Consider the following 26,281-nt stretch of genomic DNA (forward strand, 5'->3'; position numbering starts at 1 on the left):
GCCTACCTTTCCTGACAATGTCCTTAAGCTCCTCTAAATGGTTGAATTGCAGCTGATCTGCTTCAACGGCCTCTAAAGTCCTAAAGTAAAGATGATTAGTACCATTTTCGTCCTTGAATTCTGCTTTTAAAAGCTGTTCCATTCCTGAAATGTATTCTGGGGTGTTAAGAATTGCTACCCCACCCATTTTGTCCATCGGTTTGATGGTAATTACTCTGGATTTTTGTAGACTAACCAGCTTGTCCATGGCTGCTCTTTCATTTACAGGTAGATTCCTGTGTGTTTTTTTCAAGTCTGAGCCTAAAACGCAAGATAAACTACCATTTAAAAAGGTTGTCAGGTCAGCTGTTGGGGTACCTTGCGGTTGTCTAATGTTGGTTGGTTTCCATGGAACCTTAATAAAATTGTCAGTCAAAGATAGGTCAAGTTCCCTCTTTTCATTTGACTCTTTTTCTTTATTGATTTTGTCCATCCAGTTCATTGTGCGTCCCATTCTCTCAAAACCTGCAATAATCTGAGTTGTATTAATGGTTTTAGGGACAATGGCATAATTTAAACCTTTGTTTAATAAACTTTCCATGTCTTTGGTTACCTCAATATCACTAAAATTGGTTACTAAAGGTAGTTGCATTTTGCGATCAATTTTCTTTTTAAGCTTCCTATAACGATTTCTTTTGATGAATTTCCTATTTTTCTTTTTTTGTTTTGTTTCTTCATTTGTTGAGCTGGTTTTTAAATGCGGAGGGAGGGGCCTATTTTCTTTTTTAAAAAGGAAAATCAATTTTTGTTTGTGCTTGTTTACAGCCTGTTTACTTAGAACAAGTTTGTCCTGTGCTAACCTGGTATTAAAAAAAACGTGCAAATTTGGTTCTAAGATAAGGCTGTGTAAATGTATTTTTGATTTTTTAAGTTCAAGTTTACATTTTTTTAAATACAGTCTTTCTTCCCTTAAACCAATCTTTAAATTTTCAAAGCTGATAAATTCAAGATTTTCTGTGAATATTTTTGAAGCTTCTTGTGAGAATCGTGGATTGTGGTTACATTTTATTTTGGAATTGGGAGGGAGGATCTTGAAATTTATACAGCTTTGAAGAAAGTTTATTCTGGACGAACTATTGATTAAATTGGCCAGCTTTTTGTGAACCTTAAAGTATTCTGACTTGTAAGACCTATTTTTAAAAAAAGATACCTCATCTATATTTTCTTGTTGAATAGTGTCACCTGATGGTTGTGGTATGGGTATCTGAGAACCTGGAGGGGGAGATCCTGCTGGTGGTGGGTCCCCATCCTCTCTGTTCTGCCCTGGAATACCTGCTAACATCATACTTACAAAAGGTTGTACATAGGTATTCAAAGATAACCCTTATTTGAGTTTAAAAAATAGGGATTCTGTGGAGAATGCATGGGAAAAACATGGAGGATAGAATATTTTAAAGTTAGTATGTTTTTCAACCTATTTTAAAAAAATTACACTATTCTAAGACATGAAGATATATTTCGATTTTAGCAATCATTTTCAATTCATTTTGTCTAAAAAAATATAGGCATGAGACATTAGATAACAGCAAATATGATCAAAGATATTAAACATACATTTATATAGAACAATGTCACAAATTATTTTGAATCTTAGGTATCACCATAGAATACAGATGACTACTGAAAAAGTTTGAAATACAAGATTAAAACATTAGTTTTTTAAAAAGGAGGAGTAGGGAATAATTCTTGGCCTTGTTTGAGTTATGGGGCGGGGCATAGTTTTAATTAAAGGAATTTTTTTGATGGTTAGGAAATAGGCGGAGTTTTGGATGGTGAGTTTGGTTGAAGGCGGAGACAGAAAAAAAAAAACTGGGAGGAGACAAAAAAGTGGGAGGAGTGGGGGGGTTATGAAAAGGTTATGAATTTATCTTTGTCCTTGGTTGTTTATGGGCGGAGATTTGGATTTTGAAATCTGTTAAAAAAATGGGTGGAGTTGTTCCTGAGATGGGAAAAATTTTTAATCTTTATGATATCCTGCTTTGTTTAGGTTTTAGGATGGAGGAAGAATTGGTGTTCTTTTGAATTAACCAAAAAAGTGAAAAAATGTGTACATTTTTTTGATGAAACATGAAATGAAAACTACATGGTATAAAATGTTGACTTATTTGAGAATTTTGGAAGTATAATTTGATGATGCAAACAATTGATTTGAGTTAAAAGATAACCTGAATATCAAAGAAGCTTAATCCTTTGAAATATTAACTGTGTTTTAAAAATTTTAATTTTAAAAATTATTCCATGGTAGCTAGGGCGCCCAGGGGAGGGGGAGGGGTTATGGTGGTGTATAACACCCCTACCCCCATAGTTGTTTTTTTCACTAGTTAGGTTCTCCTAGACGTTTTGGGAAGGCTATTACCATTATACCCCATTCATTCCTACTCTCCCTCATTTTATTGACGTCACGTGGCTGATTTTTGAGTCACAAAGTAGGGGAACAAAATGACTCAAAAATCACCCACGTGACGTCAATACAACGTGGGATTATCTAACTCTTTTTTAGGGCTTTTCTTTTCTACTTCTCCTCCATTATCCCTAATTTTATGACGTCCCGTGGCTGTTTTTTGAGTCATTTTGTTCCCCTACCTAAAACAAACACCGTAATATTAAGATTTTGCCATACTTGTTTTAAATTTAACTTTGCATGCATTGATTAATCTGACATAAACCAGTCTTCTATGCATTTAAACAATGCAGTCATATTTACTAAAGCAGGAACATGTATGTGTCTGTGAGTCCTTTAAGATCTCGGTAACCTCTATTGATTGATCTTGACGTGAACCAGTCTTCTATGCATTTAAACAATGCAGTCATAGTAAATTTTAAATGTGGGTTCTTTCCCTCAAATTACCATTAGAGCACTGGAACTCCCCTCTGTGTTTTTACAAATTGAAAATTAGAGGGCCCTAAACCTGGCATTAATCCTTATGGGCTACAACCAGTACCCAATATAACCTAACCTAACTTAACCTAAAGTAATAAACAAACAAACAAACAAAATCCACACACCTTATTTTTATCAAAATATGGGGAGGGGGGGTGCTCGACTTGACACTTTGATGGAAACTGCCATAATTATTATGTGTGTCCTTTAATATCTTGGTAACCTCTATTGATTGATTGATCTTGACATAAACAAGTCTTGCATGTGCATTTAAACAATAAAATAGTAGAACCATGTATAAAGATTTTTGCATTTATATGTAGTACAGAAATTTTTAGTAAATTAATTACAGGCTAGCAGCTACGGCCCTAGAGGCCTAAGTTGTTTTTATTAGGAAGTGGTTTTTCCTTTGGGAGGGTGGAGGTACTCTCCCCTCAATAGTTATAAACCTATCCTGGGTCAAGTGGTTAGAGAGATATTATGCTACAGAGAGACTTACATACGGACAGACATCCTGTTACTTCTATATAAGGATATATCATGATTATAAAGTAGCTGCGCTGCTTAAAAAAATTGCAAATATATTCACTTTGTCCCATGAAATAGTATTTAATCCAGCATAAGGAAAACAATTAATTAAAAATGATTCTGCATTAAGATAAGGGGTTAGTGCTTCCTTGTCCTTTAGAGCAACGTAGCTCCCACCCCCGTTTTTTTTTAAAGATTTATAAGAGAGGATAAGTGTGCTCACAAAAGGTACTTTGAATAAAATGGAATTAAGTGTATGAATCTAAAATAATATATTGGGCGGGGGGGGGGGGGGGCAGATGTCGAGTTCGTCAATTCTACTATGTGTGGACTCCCAACGGCAGCTAAAATCACGTATAGGTTTTGTGATTTTTTTTCGAATTAAAAAGCTGGTGTGAAAACGGCATCATTGCAAAAAAAATAAAGTTATGGGGGAAAGTGTTAAATTGTTTAAATTGCACATGTCCATTGTCCATTAATTTTGGCATTTTAAAATGCTTTTTTGCACGTATGTATATGCAGTTGCAAAAATTCCAGAGCTTGATCTTTAAATCGTTTTTATGGTGCGCTGAATCGGGGCGATTCAGAGGTGAACCGTAGGTGCGCTGGTGGTAAGCCACAGCGCACCTGATTTTTAAAAGATTTTCGGCGCGGTGTTGTTAAATCGCTTGCGCACTCACTAAAATATCGATCCGCGCCAGTACAACTTTATTACTTAAGCAGTGTCAGTAAGGTATTTTATATAAAATGCCGTGTCAGTATGGTATTTTATATAAAACATTAATATATAATTTATTTTAAAAATAACTAGAAAAATGTTTTCACGACAGTTTTGCAATAAAATATTAAAGTAATTAAAAAAAAATATTTATTTATTAAATAAATCACCCCGATTTGGTCCGGCAATGCCACTCTGTGAGTGGCATTGCCGCGCCGGTCCCGCACCACTGGGCGCGCCAAATCGCCCATGCAAATTCGATTTAAAGATTGGTATTTAATAATTTGATGGTGCGCTGAATGAATCGCCCCGGTTTAAATCACCTATAAACGATTTAAAGATCAAGCCCAGATGTTTTTACACATGCATAATGATTCAATAATCCCGCTTAATTAACAATAAACCTGTTCTGTTCATAAGGTAAAAGGATTGGAAGTAAAAAAGAGACATTAAAAATAAAGATAAGAGGGGGGGGGGGGCAATAGTTTTTTTCCTGCAGGGCTATCCTGTTCTCAATATAACCCCACCTAACCTGTCATATAATAATAAACAAACAATAGGAAAAACACCAAACAAAATTTTTGGATTTTATTTTTCTTGATAAAAATAAAGTTTTCCCCACTATTTAAATGTTACAGCCTGTAGTATGTGAATGATTTGCAAGAAATGTTCTATCAAATTTGCATTTTATTAAAAGCTGTTCAAAATTTTAGGATCATTGCTACTCCAAACATTTTAACCAATAATTTTAATCTACAGAATGGGTAATTTTGTTTATCATCATTGGGGATGCATATTTATTTACCGTTCTTTAAAAGTACCCAAAGTTAATAGATAAGATAAAATGGTTATAAAACTTTGGGTACCCATCAGTAATCTCAAGAGACCCCTCCCTCTCTCCCAAGGAAATCAAAATCTGGTAATGACGTTCTATCATATGAGAATGTTAATTTTAAATTATCGGCTATTGTACTATCCCTGTACAGACTGGTCACATGCAGACATTTTTTATCAGTTTCCTCATTTTGTCCAACCAGTATTTTTTGCAAAAGTGTTTTAAAATTCCTAACAAAAAATTGATCTAAAATTGATATTTTGGAAGCTATAAAAGTCGTCATCCAATTAATGGATTATGTTGTAGTAACAAAAAAGTAATATAATCTGTGTCTGTGCGTGTCTATTGCTAAGCGTTGAAAAAAAAGTGTTCTCCTTTACAGTTGAGCTTATCATAGGTTTAGGGAAGGTTTCAGTACGATATCACCACCCTCCGAAGGGACCTCCTCACGAAATTAAATCACCTTCGACACAATTAAATTTTCTATCTATGACATTTCCACCATTTTCTTAAGTTGATCATATAATATCTTATAAATTGACAGTATCATTGCTGCTGTGCTGCTCATGATAAAGTTAGCCCTATAAATATATACTTAAATTGTTAACTTAAACCAAATTTGTGTCTTTATTTTGATAAAAAAAAAGAGATGCTGTGGGTATTGGTGCAAAAAATATGACGTAACAAAAAAATTAGCCAATGAGAGGCCGTTATTGACCAATGGTAAAATTTATAGTGGCCTCTCATTGGCTATTTTTTTTGTTACGTCATATTTTTTGCACCAATACTCACAGCATCAAAAAAAGACTTCTATTTTATATGAACACCAACGCATACCCATTCCTCCCTCTTCCCGTTTTTTCTTGACCCCTTAAATAAATTTTGGATAGCAGCAGATCCGTATCATAACTATTCTAGGATGTCTTCAAACCTGTTCCCCTCGCCCTCTTTTTTCTTTCCCTAAAAATGCGTAATTCGTGACAACACATGGGTGTTTATACAAATGCGCCAATTTGTTTTATAAAGTTTTTTTTAAAAATGACATCTGTTTGGTTTTCCTTTGCAATTAAGCCTATTTTTTAGGTACAGGGAAGATTTTTAACTACTTTGGTAGAGCGTATCTCCACCCTCCCAATTTAAATACCCCCCCCCCCCATTTTTAAAAAAAATATTTCTTATTAAAACTCAAATTAAAAAGTAGAAGGGCGATTGACTTATCCCCCTCCCACCTTAGGCTCTTAGGGGTCGTTCGTTGCCCCTAGTCTTTCTTAAAATAAAAGCTATGTCTTGCATTTTTTTTCAATTAGGTGTTTGATCACAAATTGCATATGGTAAAAATAGTTTTCTTATTTAATTGTTATCCTAATAAGACAAAAGTTACGCTTGAAAATTGTTTTAATAGCTATTATTATATGTTGCATTTTTAGATAAACATGAGAATTGTGATCAAAATTGGCGTATCATTTGTACTTACTTGCGTCATTTTTATTTTCAGATTTCTATTACCCTTCATCAAATTTTGTCTTCTTGGCTGTAGTTTTACAATACTGCAAAGAATAATAATTAGCAAATATTTTTTGTCAATAAATCACAAATTACGCCAGTGGATTAGGTGTTTTAAGCTGTAAATAACAATTGTATTCAACAAAAGAACGGTGTTGGGACAAATCTTATAATATTTCTTAGGACAGCCTTATAGCAATTTACTTTTATATACACAAATTTACAATCCTATCAAATAAAGTAGTAAGGTTTTTTATCTGCAATTTAAGATTTCGATAACTACTTAACCAATTAGGTTCTTATAGGTCCCTGGATGGGTTGAGGCTATTAAATTCTTATATCTAAGTTTGGTTTTAGGCTATTTTTATTACTCCTTCGAATACAAAACTCCTGAATGCCAGGAGCGCAGCCGCTAGTTTATTTATATAGTAGCTGAATTACTGAAAACATGAAAAACTCAAACTTGGTTTTGCGGATTTTCAAACTTTTAATTCGCGGATTTCTAGAAACACCTTTGTTGATTTAGCTTCCAAGCCCAAAAATGTTAGCAATCTTTTCCTATTATCTTAGACCTGAGGTGGATACTTAAAAACATTAAAAACACTTGAAGACACGTTCGACGACTCAGTCTTCCGAGACTCGAGGTTAAATTTTTACCTCTTCTTAAAAACACTTCAAGACACTTTTGAAGAGACGTCAAGTTTTGTGTAGCTTTGCGTAATTTTGCGTTAAAAAATCCTACTGCTTTCCCACTAGTATCCTGTCATTAATAAGAGTTAACAACTTTTTTTCTTAAGTTTTTTTTACATTTTTTCAAAATGAAAATCACAAGCGATTTCGCACCTAGCATTTAGGAACTCTATATTTGAAGGGTAGAAAATAGCATAAAACCATTTATAATTGGATATTGTATTGTATAACAAACAATTTTCAATGAATAATAAAATAAAGCTTCGGTCCCTCGGAAAATAGCAAATGATAATAAACTTATGATATTTAATTTTACTATCCGTGGAAATATTAAATAAATATTTAAATAAAAAAAATTGTAAAAATACTTGTTTGTCACCCTATGACCTCCTACTGAAGGAAAGTGCCTATTTTACAGACTAACATACACACACTGTTCGATGTAAATTGAGAACACTTCGAAGACGTCTTCAACTACCTACTTGAAGACTTGTCTTCAAAGAGTAGCTCTTCAAGAAAAAGTTTTTAAGAATTACTTTTTGCCAAAATACTTGAAGACTACAAGACTTCAAGACGTCGACAATGTTTTAAGTATCCACCTCTGCAAATAAACTAGCCAGCTGTAATCTTGGACGCAGGGATAGGTTAGTGGATTTTAAATTTGTATAGTATATAAAATGGGCTAAGATGTGAAAAAGTCAGGAAGTTTAAGGGATAAGACAATGACAACTCACCCTATAACATTCCTATTTTTGGGATTGTAAAATAGAAGCAGTGGTTTCAAATCTATTAATGGGAAATATTTTGCATTTAAAAAGATATTTGCAAATATATGTATAAAATGTCCGATAAATGTATGTATACCTCAAATAGTAATTCACAAAATACTTCCTCTGTTAAATTAAAATAAGTGGTTGAAACGCTTTAACACTCAGCTTAATTTACCAACCAATCACAATTCATAAAGTCCCCAAAGTTGATATGACAATAAATAAGAAAACGTTATTTTAGGACTTTGGGGACAAGTGTAATAAAGAGCGCATTATCCCCCTCCCTCTGAATATACGCCAGCTTGATTGTACATTAAACATAATTGGGGAAATTAATTTATTGTACATTATCCTATGACTTTATCCCTGTTTGTTTTTTATGAATACTTTGTTTCAAGGATATTGTGAATTTGTCCTGTTTCAAAGCACCCCACCTTTTTTTTTCAAAAATACATTACACCTTTTATTTTTACTATCTTTAATAGCGGAGCTACTCTATAATTTACTTTGTTTGTTCGCCCTTAAAATTTAAGTGGAAACTTAAGGGGACATTGGGCTGTTTATTTAGCTATTCCCCAAAAGTTTATAAGAACGTTTCTTATTTGTTGGATAAACAACTTTGGGGATTGGTTGGTTCATTTAGTTGAGTGTCTAAACGTTTTAACCACTAATTTTTATCTACTAAAGGGATAATTTTGTGTATCATCATTGGGGATGTAAATCAGTATTGCTATTGTCTTATCACTGTAGATTCCCGGGAAATTCCGTCTATCTGTTGGTCAGGCTACAAAAGACAAAAACCTGTATTATCCTCTTTGGAGTTTTTTTCATTAACAAATAGAAGACGTGGTAAAATTATAAAATAATTAAACCAAATGTTTATTTTCTTTTTAATAACCCCTAATTGGAGAAAAAAAAGTTTTAACCAAATAATTAAATGGTTGAAAGTCAAAAAAGTTTTATTAGTGCGGTTTTTAATAATATCATGAACAGGCAGGTTCTATTCTGTTTCGATATAGGATAGACATTGGAGTAAACCACTAGAGGGAGAAAGGGTTAAACTTGTGCAACCTTTCTATTGGGTTATTGAAAATCAACCAATGCAATGGTGTCGCTTAACACAGTCAAGTAGCAGAAAATAGTTTATAAGCAGATGAAAAAGGTCATTGAAAAAGGTAGGGAGGTAGTTGTCTGTGTTTACATCTATACTATCATCAGTTGGATTGACCAACTTCTGCAAGAAATTTGGGTAGCGGGACGAAGTCTCTCAAAAATTAGCCATGTGACGTCATAAAAATGAGGAAGGTGAGAAGAAAAGTTGGAAAGAAAACCCCTAAAAAATGATGGATAATCCCTCATTTTTTGGACGTCACATGGCTGATTTTTTAAACACTTGGTCCCGTTACAATATAACCCTATAGAGGTACATCCGTAATTGAATTTGGACAAACAGACGAACAGAGAGACGGACGAACACGCTAATTGTAGAGAAGAGCCTGTTTTATTGTATGGACTTGATGCATTTCCTAGTGTCTGATATGCAATTTTATATTTAGCTCTTTTAGTGTTTCTTCACCTCCACATATTATTATATCCGCATAGTACCTTATATTCGCAAAGATTTTAAACCTTAATGAATTAGTCAATGTACAATAAATTTATATACATCCCCAATGATGATAAACATAATTTTCAGTTACATAGATAAAATTTCTGTTGTTAACCAATCTATCAAAATTCAATAAAAGTATCCAAAATTTTGGAGCCAACAATTACGAAAACGGGCGTCGTAGCTCAGTGGTAACGCACTGAGTTACGGTGATGAGAGTTCGAGTTCTAGTCCCCATGTGGCAACTCGAATTTCTCAGTTAAATACATTCACGCAACTTCCCCTGGTTGTGTAAGAAGGGGATAATTGAGTAAGTTTGGATACTCAATAGTCACGTACATAATATCAGTACTACCCTTATCCCAAGCTCCTCTGCGGAGAGCGTCATTCATTACGGTGACTTAATTTGGGACACCTGCCATACTCGGCGAGGGTGAGGTAATAATGAGTAGCTCTCACGAGATAGCGGGTCAAGTCATAATGTGCTTGAACGTGGAGCTTGATAGCCCTAGTGGCTATACAAAAGTGTCTCAGCCTACTCCATGACTACTTAGGTCCAAACCCTAAGAGACTATGGCTAATCAACATCAACAACAAAAACGGGGTTAAAAAACTTTGGGTATACGAAAGCAAGTGAATTAGAAGGGGGCCTAAAGTTTTATTTTTTTTTGATGTTTTTCTGATATTATAAATATGCGGAAGTTTATGTACATCGCATATATTTTAGCAATGACAATATAAGAATACCGGTTATAAAATAAGGAACTATTGTGGCAAAGCTACTCTTGATAATAAGCTAGTATGCAATGTTTCATTGACCTTTGACGTCATGGCGTTCAAGATTTTGTGCCATTTCATGGGTATACTTAATTTTTTAAATAATGTTTTTTTACGCATTTTAAAGATCATTGTTATGCTGTTAAAAAAGCTTAAAACCAGCACAAGATCAGTGGGTACATTCCCTGGAAGCGGTTAACGAGTACTAAACCTACAGACATATGGACTGACATCTTCTACTTTAATGTATAGACTAGTTGCTAGGCCACAAGTCTCTAGGGTAGAAAAAGTTAAGGGAAGTAGCCTAAAACTAATCAAAGATCTCATCAAAGCTCCAATCATTTCAGACCAACAGATTTTGCGATCGAGTATCAGACAAAAGGGAGAGGGTTACCATTCCTCAAAATAGTTAAAAAACTTTCCAGAACCTATGAGAAGCTAAATTGTAAAGGAGAACCGTATCTGTTCTGTGGTTAGTGAGATCCTTCGCTACATGTGATAGCACAAAGTGACAAAAGTAATCTTATGCTCGCTATTATTGTATGTTTTGATATTTGTTTTAAATTAACAATGGCAATACCGGTTAAAATAGGGAACTAGATATATCTATTTTTATAAAGATTAACATCTTAATGCCTCAACTTTTATTTTATCCTAGGACAATAGACGGTACCTCGATATACATCCCTAACGATGGTACACAATATTATCTCTTCTGTAGGTTATGATTAGTGGTTGAAACGTTTAGACACTAAACTTTTTGAACCAACCAATCAAAATTCATTAAAATTCCAAAACTTTTAGAAGCCAACTAATAAAAAAACGTTATTATAAAACTTTTGGGGCTTCTGTAATAAACTGTCAAATGTCCCCTTCCTACCTGATTGTATCTATATAAAATAGTGAGGTTTTAATCCAAATAAGGACAATTTGGTCCATATGTAGAATAGCAAAAAAGATTAAAGGAGAAATATCTTTTTTAGTAGCGCAGCTACTCTTCTATTAAGTTATGTCTGTACGTCAGTCCTTATGTCACAATGTTAACTTTATCTTACGTGTTGACATCGGGGAAAACAAAATTGGAATTTTACTATCCACGGGAAATTGTCTACAATATCATATAATAATAAAATAATTTCGTGATTGGAAGAAATATAAAATTTATCATCAATTATCCTATCCTTGAATCGATTAAAGGCTATTAAATTTTTAAAGAATTGTATCTATTGTTTGTCCATCAGAATAAAATTTTTATTTCTCAAAATTTTCTTTCAAGCTTCCGTAAATCATAAAATTTATTAGCGCAGTTACTCTTTTTAATATATCAGTTTGTATGTCTGTTTCGGGAACTAATTTTTTTAATGTTGTTATTATGTATTAAGAGAAGTCTTAATAATTACAATTTATGTAAAATTTTCCTGTAAAGTATAATATCAGTCCATCGATTTGAGAGATCTATATCTAGATCTCACTCTCTCTATATAACTTTTTCTCTTTTTCTCTTTCTTTTTCTATCCCTTTTACTCTTTCTCACCTTTCTCTTTCTCTCTCTCTATCTCTATCTATATATCTATATGTCTGTCTATCTATCTATACCTTTATATATTATTTATCTATATCTCTATCTATCTTGCTATCTTGCTATCTTTCTCTCTCTCTCTCTCTCTCCCTCTCTCTCTCTCTCTCTCTCTCTCTCTCTCTCTCTCTCTATCTCTCTCTTCTCTCTCTCTCTCTCTCTCTCTCTCTCTCTCTCTCTCTCTCTCTCTCTCTCTCTCTCTCTCACTCTCACTCTCTCTCTCTCTCTCTCTCTCTTTCTCTCTACCACTTTTGCGCTATTTGATTTTGTCATCCTTGTTTTAATATTCTTTTAATTGTTCTCGTTATGTATTGTAATACATTTGAAAATCCTTGCTTATTTGTTAATACGTATCAACCACATGTCTTAATTTTGAATGCATTTTGATAGAAATTTTAAAGTTTAGAAGTCCAGCTACTCTACAACTAGTGTTTGTCTGTCTGTCTGACTGTCTGGAAGTTATTTGAAAAGTGTCAGGGATATGAAGGGATAAGACAAATAGTCGATATTAGTAATGTACATTCCAATGAAGTATATACCTTCTGTAAATTACAATTAGTGGTTAAAACGTTTAGACACTCAACTAAATGAACCAACCAATCAAAATTTTATAAAGTCACCAAGGTTGTGATTTAGTTTGATTTTGCTGCGCTTCTTATGTCTATGATTTTCTTGGTAAATTTTGAATTGGAAGATTTATTTTGAAAATTGTCATAATGTGTGAAATTTTCATTTGATTAAGTAATCATAATTGTTTGTGTGCAATCAGAGAGAGAGAGAGAGAGAGAGAGAGAGAGAGAGAGATAGAGATAGAGATAGAGATAAAGATAGAGATAAAGATAGAGATAAAGATAGAGATAGATAGAGAGAGAGAGAGAGAGAGAGAGAGAGAGAGTGTGAGTGAGAGTGATTGAGTTAGAGAGAATGAGAATGAAGAGAGAAAGTATTTTTACGCAAGCTTACTTTATATCCAAGGAAGTTTTATTTTAACTATTTAAGTAGCCCATAGAATAGAATTAACCTATAAGAAAAACTTTTCCTATCACTAAAAGAGGTTATTATGAGCATAGAACGAATGAAGGGGCCCAGATGTTACTTAAAAACATACAAATTAAATGTTTTCTCATATCTTAATAAAATCATCTAACAGAAATATTATTGCAGTTGACTTTCAAAGATAATTTCCATAGTTAATAATGGTGTGCCTACATTTCTACAAGTATCTACATTCGCATTTTGCATTATAATCGCGAAATAACATTAAAAAAACAGGGAGGGAGCGGGTTTTTTATTGCAATTGTTCCCAAAGTTTTATGATGATATTTTCTTATTCGTTGGCTCAACGAATTGGAATTTAGATTAGTTAGTTCATTAAGTTGAATGTCAAAACGTTTCAACCACTAATTGCAATCTACATAAAGGGTAATTTTGTGTATCATCATTGGGGATGTATATTATGTTATCGGCCATTGTCTTATCTCTTTAGATCTTTGAGTTCTGATTATTTGATCATACGAAATATATGCGAAAATGAACATACTCCTTGATTTTACTGAGATTATATTATATTAGATTCTCATACGCTGTATATTCATTATCAAGGATAATTATAATACATAAGTAGCGCAGTAACTCTATTTTTAATATTTCAAATAAAACTTGTTTTAAAAACAAGTTGAACGAACAATTCCTTATATATGAAATTTACATCCAAAAAGATAAAAGCTAAAAATGTTTACAATGACTTATTGGCATCCAAATCTATCTTAATTCTTACAGAAATCCACATTTTAGTATATATTCGAAAACGAAAAATATCCGCTGGATTTAAAACAGTTATGAGCCATACTGAAAATAATGTATCGTATTTATAGACATTTTTCACAAATTTAAAAAAGAATCATAAAATTAATACTAGTTTTGTTGGCCCAAGCCTTTGCCTTTCATTTTATTATCCGCGGAGAGCTGCCTATAATAAGATGTGAAAATTACTATTGAATTTAAAATCACTGAGAGGATTATAAATTCCTAAATATACTTTCAGCAATTTTCATGAAGATCGTTTAGACACGCCCTAAATGTAGAGAAAAAGAACAGGGATCTTAAGGGATAAGACAATGGATGATTAATTGATATACATCCCTAATGATGATAAACAAGAATACTCCGTATATAGATCAGTTTATTGGTTGAAAAGTTTGAACACTACTGGTCTGAAACTATTCAATTAGAATCCAATTACCCGAAATATATCAGTCAAGGAATAAGACAACCTGGTTATAAAACTTTGGGTACCAGTGTAATAATTATATATTTTTTTCAGGGCATTGTTTCCTGGGTGACCGGACTTTTCAGAAGAGCCAGACAGACATTCGATAGCTTTGCTGAGAGGTAAATATATTTTAGCACTGGAAAGTGTCATGTGTGACGTCATACAAATACGTCTAAAAAGGAGGGATTAGAGGAGAAGTAGGAAAGGAATTTCCTGAAAAATAAATGGATAATTGACATAACTTTATGACGTCACAAATGACACTTTCCATTGCTTCTGTTTCTGTTATACTAATGGCTTCTCCCCTAGCCTCCTAGGGAGGACGAAGGTGGTCAGGAAAATAACATAAAACTACACTCATGCATAAGTAAAGCTTTTCTAAAAAGTACAATAAATTGAGATAAAAAACCTTACTACTTTATAAATTAAAACACTAGTTACTCCGCTTCTTGTTATTTCAGCAACAGATCAAGAAATATAATGTTAGGTTTTATTGAAAAATTACCATTTGACACTATTAGTTAAGTAATCAAATAAGACATTCATTTTTTCCCACAAAATTAAGAAGCGTATTTAAATAATCACATAATCGGTGCGCTATCACTTCCAAAAACTTTTACAAGTCACAATTTATAGATTTCAATCACCTCCCCCCTTATTTAAAAAAAAAATACTAGTTCCTTTGGGTGTACCAAAGAATCTTGCTAACTTTTGAACCAATGTGGTTCTCTTTTACAGTGAAGCTTCTCATAGGACACACAGAAAACTGTCCCGAATTTGTATTAATTTTGAGGAACAAGACTCCAGTGACGTCATATTTTTCTTTCCCGAAAAAGGGAAGGGGGGAAGAAAATCTCTTCAAAAGAGATGGGGAAAACCCCCTTTTCTCCCATCTCTTTTTTCTTCCCCCCTTCCCTTTTTTTTCTTTCCCCCTTCCCTTTTTCGGGAAAGAAAAATATGACGTAACTGGAGTCTTGTTCCTCAAAATTAATACAAATTCGGGACAGTTTTCTGTGTGTCTTCTCATAGGACCAGAGAGGGTTTATAACTATTTCGGGGAAGGATACCACCCCCCCCCCCCCAGGAGAAATCGCCCCTAGAACAAAAATATACCTCAAGGGGCGTAGCAGCTAGTAATAAAGTATAAAAGCTTAAAAATTGAGAAAATGATAAAGCACCATTTGAATTACAAATAATTATGTTTGAATTGCGACAATATGAAATAAAATTGTGCAATGTACATACAAAATCTTTTAAGTAGGAAAAATCCTCTTCACAAGGATAATTATTTGTGTTTAAATGAAATAAATTATTAAGAATCCTGTCCAACGACATCATAAACGCAGGAATCTAAAGGGATAAGACAATGATTGATAAATTGATATTCCTTCCCAATGATGATACACAAAATTACCAATTCTAAAGATTAAAATTAGTGTTTGAAACGTTTGAACACTCAAATTAATTACTAACCAATCAAAATTCACTAAAGTTGTAACGCCAACGAATAAGAAAACGCTATATTAAAACTTTGGGGACTAATGCCATAAACAGCCCATTGTCCCCTCTCTCTGACAAATACCCCAAGATTGTTTAGGTCAGTTAAAATATTTACAATATAGATCTTAAGGGACAATGAAGAATATGATTTTTGAAATGACCAATTCTGTAGATTAGTATTGTTGTTCGAACATTTGGACACTTTGATTTTAATAAATGTATCTAAAACATTTAACCCAGCGAATTAGAGAGCGTGTTTATAAACCTTACGGTACCAGTATAATTTTAGAGTCCAGTATCCATTTTCTCCATCGGTTGAAATGACTATAAAATTTATTTTGATGGCACTAAAAAAACGCCCCCCCCCCCCCCTTTAACATAGTGCCTTGTAGAACACTATATGGAGTCTATAAACCCCCCTACACCCCCCCCCCTCCGATTATATAAATGTTATAAAAAAAAATTTAAATTGAACCTATTTAAAATTTCTAATTTTCGTTATGTTTCACATTAACCTTGCCATATATCATGTCGTTATGTGGTTAAATTATTTTAACAGCGCGCGCAGGGAGCCAATGGGAAGGACAATGGACATTAAGCTTTATTTTGACCTGTATGGTATTGTCCAATAAGATATCGTAAAAGGCTAGATTATCGTTCTATAATTTTCAGGAAAGTATTGTACTTGTACATGTCAGGTTAATTTTTGGCTGGGTGGTACATTATCCCTCCCCTATAAATTTTCTCCATGAAATTTCCCCTTCCAAAAATATTTTTTCTTTTCATTAACAAAACTTTAAATGTGGGCGTTACCACGGATCTAAAGGGATAAGACAATAATTGATAAATCAATGTACATCCGCAATTATGATACATGAAATTGCCCCTACTGTAGATCAAAAGTAATGGTTAAACACTCGACTTATTGAATCAGCCAATCAAAATTTATTAAAGTCCGCAAAATTGTTAAGCCAACGAATAAGAAAGCGTTATTATAAAACTTTGGGGACTAGCGTTATAAACAGCCCATCGTCCCCTCTCTCTGACCATAAGTGCTAATTTCAAATAGAGCTATAAATCAATATTTTTTCTTTTGTAAAAAAATCATGTCCTTAGAATAACCATGTTCATGTTTAATGTTGCGTAAAAATATCTAAAAGTGAAATGAAACAAGGATGACAACATCCATAAAAGCGAAGATAAAAATTTAACTAGGACAAACGAACATCAACTCTTGTACATGATTCAGTTTACGGACATGCTTACATGTCTAGCACGATACCACAGAGATAATACGCTTATAATAGTATACTTTTTTTGTCCTAGGAATCGTTATAATTAAAACAGATTTGAATAGGATAATTATAATATACAAAAAAATGTTGTCAAAAACATTAAAAATCAGCATGCTTCAAATGGACGTACGGTCTTTCAAGCATTTATTATATAGTATCTTCGCCTTATAGATCGTACCTTATTGTTAGAGAATCCTCATTCAAAGTTTAAAACGATAAAACAATTCCAACATGCCTAAATCAACGAAAAGATCATTCCGTTATGAACGGACGGACAAACCCTAATAATAGAAAAGCTTCGCTTAAAATAATAATATATTCTTCTTGGCGAAAAGTTTCTTAGCGTGTTAGAAGGTTATTTAATTTTTGCCATGGTAAAAGGGATTCCCACACTTAAATATTAATTACAATACTATAAGTAAAACGATTTGTATGTTCAGCAAAATCTATAAATCTGCTGGAGCTAATATTATGCAAATTCCTAAAAATAATTGTTAAGAAAGGTTTTAAGCTATTTGTAGAATATGGCCTACTTAAGACTATGGTAAAAAGAAAACTGCCAATTTCCACTTGATTCTGGCAGTAGACTTCACTTTGGCGGCTGCTGACTTAGCTGCTGCAGCGGTTTGGAAAAAGGCTGCTCAATAAGCCACTACAGTTTTTGGATATTGTGGTCCTTGTTAAATTTTACGATATATTTGCAATCTTCTTAGCACGCAACAAATAATCAGGAATCTAAAGGGATAAGACAATGGCCAATAAATTGTTATATATCCCAATTGATGATACACAAAATTACCCTTTCTGTAGATTACAATTAGTGGTTGAAACGTTTGGACACTGAACTTAGTGGACCAACTAATCAAAATTCATAAAAAGTCCCCTAAGTTGATAAGCCAATAATTAAGAAAACGTTATTATGAAACTTTGGAGAATAGTTTAATAACAGCCCAATGTCCCCTTCTTCCCTGACAAATAATTGTGGTCAGATTTTCCATTGACACATGTCGTCAAAATTAATAATTTTATTTTGGCAATGTCCTAAGGAAAAGAGACATTTTTGCGCAATCCACAGTTGGGCGCTTATTAAACTGCAATGTCAGCCAGCTGCCAGCACGGCAGCAACTAAGATAGACTTATCACTGAAAATGCAAATCTACTATTTCTACAAGCTATTAAATTGTCCTTTCCTAGCGGATATGCCCCTAGGATCTAGTGGCTATGTATACAAAGGGGAGATAATAATAGCTTAAAACCATCTCAAGACCTAAAATAAAAAAAGCCTAAAACCACCACAGGACCTTTGTGCTGATTACTTACAATCGAGAACCAAATCGGTTCAGTAGTTATAGAGATCTTAAGCTTCATACAAAAAACCTTGAATATTTTATTTAATAGGATGGCCCCGGAGGAAAGAATATTTTGGGTTGTTTAGTCTTTTGTTGATTTAAATATGCTTTAAATATTGTGCCTAATTACATAATTATAAGTTTAAATACATTATTTAACATGTGCCTTGTAATTAAATGAGGGGTGTGCAATTATCTCCGCTAAAACACAATAGCAAATATGATAAGTTGTATTTTTAATAAGGGATCTTAAGGGATAAGACAACGGACAATGAATTGTTTTACATCCTTATGATTCTAAGCAAAATTCCCTCTTCTGTTGATCATTTCTTCAAAATTTTTGACACTACAAGTTTGGAAACAACATATTCAATAAAAGTACCCAAAATTTTGTTGTTCAGTGAATAATAAAATGTGATTATAAAACTTTGGGTACCAGTATAATTTACAGTCCAATGTTCCCTTCCTCTCTGATTTATAATAAGGATATTGAAATGTAAGGAAGTCAGACATTTCTATAAATTTTCTAATCTTTATTTTATCATTGTATGCCTGACCCCTGCAGGAAGTCCTAACCTTGCAGTGCTAGCCAGTACCCAATAAAACCTAACCTAACCTGACTTAAAATAATAATATACATAAATAAAACTACCTTCCCCTTTTTGTCAATTTATTTCAAAATTAGTAAGGTGGGTATCGCTCCTAAATACTTAAAAAAAATATTTTGTGGAAGAGATAGAAAACTTAATAAGTGGGTAAAGAGAAATCTTAAAAATGAGCTTTTAATACCTTAATTTAAAATAAGATAAAATCTTTTAAAGTTAAAAACAATGATTTTATCTTAATAAGTATGTCTATCATATTATATAAAATATATTACATAAACAAGCTATAGAGAAGATACGCTACTAACAATACTACTGAATAATATTTCAGAGTAAGGACCAACAGGCGTCTTGATGCTGGCATCCAGATCATCTCCAACCTTGTTGACACCATCATACCTCCCACTCCTGAACGTCTAGCTAGAAGGTACAGACGTACGGATAAACTCATAGAGTAGTTTCCTTTCGATAAATTCAAAATTTTTATTATCATGTGTTCAATTCTAAGGTTGCGTGATTTTATATCAAAAATGTAAATTTTAAGTGAGACTCGATTATTGAGATGCTTCGCTTAAGATATTGAACCAAATTATGGGAAAAGTTTCGCTTTTAACAATTTTACCGTAATTGATTTATTTTTGTTTTATTTCAGTGACGACTTTGTGATCGACAACAACGCCATAGTGAAGGCCCTGGCCGTTTCAACCTTTGCAATTACTGGTATCCTGGCTTTGTAACATACATGTTCTTGTTAGTAACCAAGCTACTCTATAATTCACTTTGTCTGTTCGGAACGCAATACGGGGAAATGTGATTTTCTCTGTGGCTATTTCAGATAGACTGCTGATTTTTTGTGTGAAGATACTCCAGTCTATAACTTACTTGGCCCGTCAGTCAGCCAGTCCTTCATGCTACTTAGGGTACATCGTATTTTTTTTCTTATTTTTACATCTGCATTATAACTCGATGTGTACGTTTTTTCGATGATATTTTTGTATTTCGCTACTAACTTGTTATTTATTTATTTATTGTTATGTAAATATTAATATTGTATTTCATAAATTGACAGAAATAAAGCCATGTTTTTTTCTTATTTTTTGTTTTAAGTCTAAAATTATATATTTTACAATAATGTAATGTTTTTTGGTTTGGTTGTTAATTAATTTACAGAGAGGGAGGGACATTGGACTGTAAATTACACTTTTATAACCAAGTTTTCCTATTAGATGAGTCAAACACTTTTAGTACTTGAATTTTTATTGGTTAGTTCCAAATTTAGTAGTTTCCAATTTTTCAACCAGTAATTTTAATATACAAAAGAGGTAATTTAGTTTGCCATCATTTGGGATGTGTATTAATTTATCGTTCATTGCCATATACCTCGAGATCTATTATTTAAGGGTCGAACTATCATTTAAAAAAAATAAATGTTAAGCTTCCATGAAAAGCAAAACCCCGTTTGTCCATGAGTAAGCTAGGTAATAGAAAATCAAAAAGTTAAAATTATTCAAACATTAGAGTAAAACAATAGAAGGGGAAGGGGTTAAATAACTCTGTGTCACCTTCCCGAGGACCCTGTGCCGACTTTCAATTGGGCCCTTGAAAATCAACCAATACCGTCGTGAATATTAACCCAGCCAAGTCGCTACAAAAGAATAGAAAGCAATTTGCAAGCAGACGAAAAAGGTCCCAAAAATTGGTATCCAGGTAGTTGTTTGGTTATACATCAAAATCTATACATTTATTATTCAAGCTTTATTGATTTACATATTTTATATATTATCTTTGGAAAACGACATTCAGCTGCTAAACTTATCCAAGAAATTTCTTTGTAATATATTTTTTTTCTTTGCAGTCACTTCTACTAGATACAAACTGAATCTTTACCGTAATGAAACGTCATGTATAGCAGCCATTATATTTATCTACCTTTGAAACATACCAAAAAGTTAGAATAAATAGTTTTTGTCATACCTAATATTTAAACGTATGTGTTGTACATTCATATTTACCAGCGACTTTGCCCCTAGAAGCATCTATTGTAGAGGAGAACCATATCAGTCAAGTGGTTAACCGATATTATAAGACGCACAGCTAGATATAATGTTACTTCTATAAAAGAATTGGTGATTTTTATTAGTTCTATGGCAACATACAACTTATTTTTAGAAGCAACGCTACTCTACAGTTTAAAATGTCCGTCTGAAACATTTTTGCGGAAACGTGATTTTCTCGGCTTCTTATTAAGATAGACGGCTGAAATTTTCAGGGATTAGATAAGTTAAAATTCTACATATTTCCACCAAGTTTCATAAAGATTTGCTTATTAGTTGGTGTGCTAGATCGATTCCTATAATTTTAAATTTTATAAATTTATGAAAGGTTTAGTGATTCATTTTAATCAAGTTTCGTTTTCATTTTTTATGACACTGCTTTATAGTGAATTTTTTTACGATTGTCCATCCATAGTTTTGATATTCGCTACTTATGGATGTTGTCATCCTTGTCTACTTTTTAAGAAAGTTAGAATTTACTGTGTACTTTGTAAAATATTGATATTTTCAAATGCAAAGCTTTTCTTTAAAACTGGTCGATCCGTCCGTAACGGCCAGCTTTTTTCGTATAACGGTTAGCTCTTTTCGTTAATTTAGATATGTTAGAATTGCTCTATCAATTTTAAATTTGCATGGAGATACCTGTAGTAGTCATGTACGATTTAGAAAGCGTAGAAACTCTATAATCGTTACCAGAATGTCCGTACGTAATTTTAAACATTTTGATATTTTAACTTTTTAGTACCTTTAATTTGATATAAATACAGATGCCTATGCCAACAAAGTACAATGTTATACATACAAAGTTAATGTTCGTTTAAACAACCGTTTCAGACCATTGCTTTTATGGATGTTGTCATCCTTGTTCAATATACCAATTCTCTCCAGAATTTTGTCTTAAGGACCATTGACAAAATTGAAATATACGGAACACAAGAAAATAATTTTAAACAAGCATGTTAACATCCATGAAGGTAAGGCTAAACATATTTGACAGTGGAAAAATTCTTAATGCTGACCTATTCATTTATTTCTATCCTTTTGTAAAAGTAACAAAAAGATGTCTGTCTGTTTGTTTGTACCAAAGGATCTTGTCAACCGCTGAACCGATCGGGTTCTCCTAAACAGGGTAGCTTCTCATAGGTCCCGGGAAGGTTTTTAACTATTTGGGGTGGGTACCACCACCTTCCCAAGATAAATCGCCCCTAGAAAAAAAATCCCCCCCCCAAAAAAAAAAGTTAAATTAAAAAAAAAATGAAAATAACATTTTTTCTTTCTTTAAATATCTTATAAAATGTGTTTTAGTAACCAACTTCTCACTTCTTTAGTGGCCCTAGATGACTCCAGGGGCGTAACCAGTAGTGCGAAAATAAAGAAACACAAACTCCTATGCTATCATTGGAAATTTGATAATAACAATTTGATCTTTTTCAAGAGATCCTTTACAATTCAAGGTATATTTACTATTAAATCGTAAATATGTAGTTATATTACTTAAAGACAATTTTGTTTTCCCAAAAATCAATTAATTATGTATTTTTTACAGTGTAAAATTTAAAAGTTTGGAATAAACTGTAATTATATATAGTTTTAACCAGGGTTATTAAAGGATAATTCAATGGATGAAAAAATAATATACATCTCCAATGATGACTTACAAAATTACCCATTCTTTAGCAATTATTGTTTTATACATTTGGATACAACTAGTTTGAAACCAACCAATCAAAATTCTTAAAGATTTTACGCTAACGAGTAAAATATCGTTGTAATACAACTTTGGGCACAATTGTTATTTGCAGTTTAATATCCCCTCCCTTCCTGAGTTTAACTTTATTTTAACAGGGTCATGTATAACAACTGTTACAACAACTATCCTATAACTTTCAGTCGGTTCTGAGGACAAATAAGACATATTACATATAACAGTATAGAAATAATATAGCTGAAGCTATAACTTTTTTGTGATATAATGGTGAGGAAAGTTAGTTGACAACCAAGTTTTAACAGAATTACTGGAAAGTTGATACTGAATTATTCAACTTATGGTAGGGTTACAACTTCACCATAAAAATTGTTATTTCTTATACTACGGAAATGATAAATGTGTAGATATTATAAGTATATTCCAGACAACAAACTTCCCCAAATAACAAGGACCCTTTAGTAGCAGGCAAAAATGAATACTTATTAAACTTTGCTTTCTCAATTAAGCTGTTACATGCCTTTGAGTGCAATTTTCATTGTTTTTCACTAACTTGAAATTTTACTTTCAAAGACCAAATACAAAATCAGACAAAGTCCTTGTCTTAAAGGAGAAAGTTACACATAGCTCTTACTCTATTATTTTACTAAAATCAGGCATAAAATATTTCTTTATGTCGGTTTTTGTTAACCATTGTCATTTAGTTTATATAAATTGTTAAAATTACACAAATACTACCAGTTTTGGAAGAGACACTTTTTGTAAAGGGTAAAAAATTTGCAAGCTTCCTTGAATGTGGTCGTTGGATGAGGACCCTTACCCCATATTCAACATTAAGACATTTTTTTTGCAGGGTTGATGTATTTTTTCTTAGGGGGGGGGGGGTGGCTTAATTTTCAGAAGAAAGAGCCCAAAACCGTTGTATGACCAGCGGGCCTATTTCAGCAAAAGTAGAGCCCAATTTGACCAGCGGTTAACAAAATTTTTAGCTTCATCCTTTAAGACTAAAATTGAATATCATTAAGTATCCTATCCCTACCAAAAGTTTATATGTCCAAAATTGAATGGTGTCAACTACAAAGTTTATCTTCAGGCAGGGAGGGAGGAGACAATTGGTTGTTGATTACACTAGTCCCCAAAGTTTTATAATAGCGTATTCTTATTCGTTGGCTTGAACAACTTTGAGGGCTTTATTGAATTTTAATTTTGTTTAATTAGGTTTAAATGTAATCTACAGATGGGGTTATTATGAATTATCAAGGACACACATCAATTTATCGGCTAGTGTCTTATCCCTTTAGATCCCTGATCTTCAGGTCTAACATGGGGTTGGGAATTATTTGAAACATTAATATTACAGTAATCTGTACCCTGTTAGGGAATATTCACTACTCTGGGGAGAGGGGGGCGAATAGGGCCCATCACTTCAACCCCATTGCTATCTTGGACACCATAAGAGATATCAAAACAAACCAAAAAGCAGAGTTCCTCAAAATATAAAATATCAGAAAGATTTACTTCAATTTACCGCCCTGGAACATACTTTACTGTTAAAACGAAGATAGCGCTAGTAAATATGAAAAATAAAAAAAAACTGGATAATTTGATAATAATTCCAAGAGTTTTTGGTGCTGTTTATTACACTATTCCCCAAAGATATATAACAATGTTTCCTTATTCGTTGGCTTAGAAAGTTTGGGGACTTCTACTGAATTTTGATTGTTTGTTACATTGAGCTAAGTGTCTAAACATTTTACTTTTTAACTGTAATCTAAAGAAGGGATAATTTTGTGTACGTATCATGATTAAATACATCAATTTATAGGTTAATAAGACTTATCACTTTAAATCACTGGTGTGACATAAATGAAAGAGCGACTTTAGAAACATCTTCATGTCTTTGGCCATTACTTATGTTTATGACAAGGACGCTATAATATATCAGTAGCGTAGCAGAAATATGTCAAGGACAATTTATTCCATAAGTAGTCATAGCATTTTTTTTATGTAAAAGAGAATATTACACTAATAGTCAAACATGCACTAGTAATACAAGGAATCTTTGGGATATGACTATGGACGATAAATTGATATACATCCCAAATTAAGATAAATAAAATAATTCAAGTTAATAGTTGAAAAATTTTTGCACTTCTCGTTTCAATCAAGATTTAGTTCCCGAAGATATGAAGCCAAACTATTTTAGATACCATTGTAATTAATAGTCCAATGTCCCTTCCCTAACTGACTGTTACTTTTATAATACTTAAACCTTAATATGTATCAAATGCTTTGCCTTATTCAAAGTAGCAGTTATTTACAATATAAAAACTTTTCTCGTATTCATTCGAATCCGGTGGATAGGAACCGGTTCTCATCCATACGAAAAAACTATGTCTAGCATCGTATTATATCCAGCTTTCTACGAATATAGAAATGTACAATCATAAGATTAAAACTAGTTTTTTTAGCCGGTGACTTCGTCACCTCGGGGCTAAAAAAACTAGTTTTAATCTCATAATTGTACATTCTATATCCGCGGAAAGCCGTTTATAATACGATGCGAGAAATAACTATTTTCATATTGGCAATATACCCTTAAGTGGTTTGTTGAGCATAAAACCTAACCAACCTCCAATTATTTTTTCAATGAAATGATGAAAATTGGACGGTAGTTTTTTGTTTGTTTATTTATTATACAGATCTGTTAAGATTATATTAGGTAATATTGTAAAGGGCCACCCCTTATTTTCAATTCATTTGAAAAAACTAGGAGAAAGTTTTGTGCTCTATATGCATTTGTAGGGAGAAGGCTTGGGCCAGATATCCGACCGAATATCCGGTCATTTTCAATATCCAGCCGGATAACGGATATTAAAACTATCCGGATACTGGATATCCGGCTGATTTATAATGCCAGATATCCTGTTATCAGGCTGGATATCTGGTATCCGGCAAAAAAGTATCTGGCCCAACCCTAATTTAGATGGAAAGCACCTTTTAATCAATCAAACAACAAAGTACATCATAAGAAAAGTTAGATACTTGACCATTTAACAATTATTATTACGCCGTACTTATAATTTGTGGCCCAAGGTTACCATAATGACCTCTATAAATCATCAATAATACACTTTTTTCTATCATTGTATGTTTCGATGTGTATCAAGGTTGTATATAGAGGTGTGTAGCAAGAAACTATTTATATAAAAGCCAAAATTAGCAATGCACAAAATTGGATGTAAATTTGATAAAGTAAGTTTTTGTAGAACTACGCCAATTTATACCTTTCTTTCTCACTTAGGAACACGAGAGCTTTTGATTTGAGGGATTAAGGACAGGTACAAGCTTCTAGGGTTCTGAGCAGGGATCTAAAGGGATAAGATAATGGCCGATAAATTGATGTACATCCCCTATGATGATACAAAATGATTACTCCCTCCGTAAATTAGATTTGGTGATTGATTGAAACGTTTAGACACTTAAAATCAATTTAAAGTCCGAAAATTTGTTAAGCCAAAAAATCAGAAAACGTTATGATAAATCTTTGGGAACTAGTGTATAAGGAACAGGCC

General features: G+C 32.8%; 1 protein-coding gene across 2 annotated transcripts in view; it reads left to right on the plus strand.

Annotated features, from left to right (window-relative positions):
- LOC145335442 (uncharacterized) overlaps positions 1-20,040 on the plus strand; it is a 36,570-nt gene extending 16,530 nt beyond the window's left edge. For both annotated transcript variants that reach the window (XM_080181189.1, XM_080181188.1), the window contains 3 exons: positions 14,250-14,317; positions 19,279-19,374; positions 19,600-20,040. In XM_080181189.1, the coding sequence (XP_080037315.1) occupies positions 14,250-14,317; positions 19,279-19,374; positions 19,600-19,684 (249 nt within the window). In that variant the 3' untranslated portion in view covers positions 19,685-20,040. The remainder of the gene's footprint in view (positions 1-14,249; positions 14,318-19,278; positions 19,375-19,599) is intronic.
- Positions 20,041-26,281: the final 6,241 nt, after the last annotated feature.

This window comes from Acartia tonsa, chromosome 13, assembly GCF_053477335.1.
Source record: "Acartia tonsa isolate MP-2025a chromosome 13, ASM5347733v1, whole genome shotgun sequence".
In the NCBI taxonomy this organism is placed as follows: Eukaryota; Metazoa; Arthropoda; class Copepoda; order Calanoida; family Acartiidae; genus Acartia; species Acartia tonsa.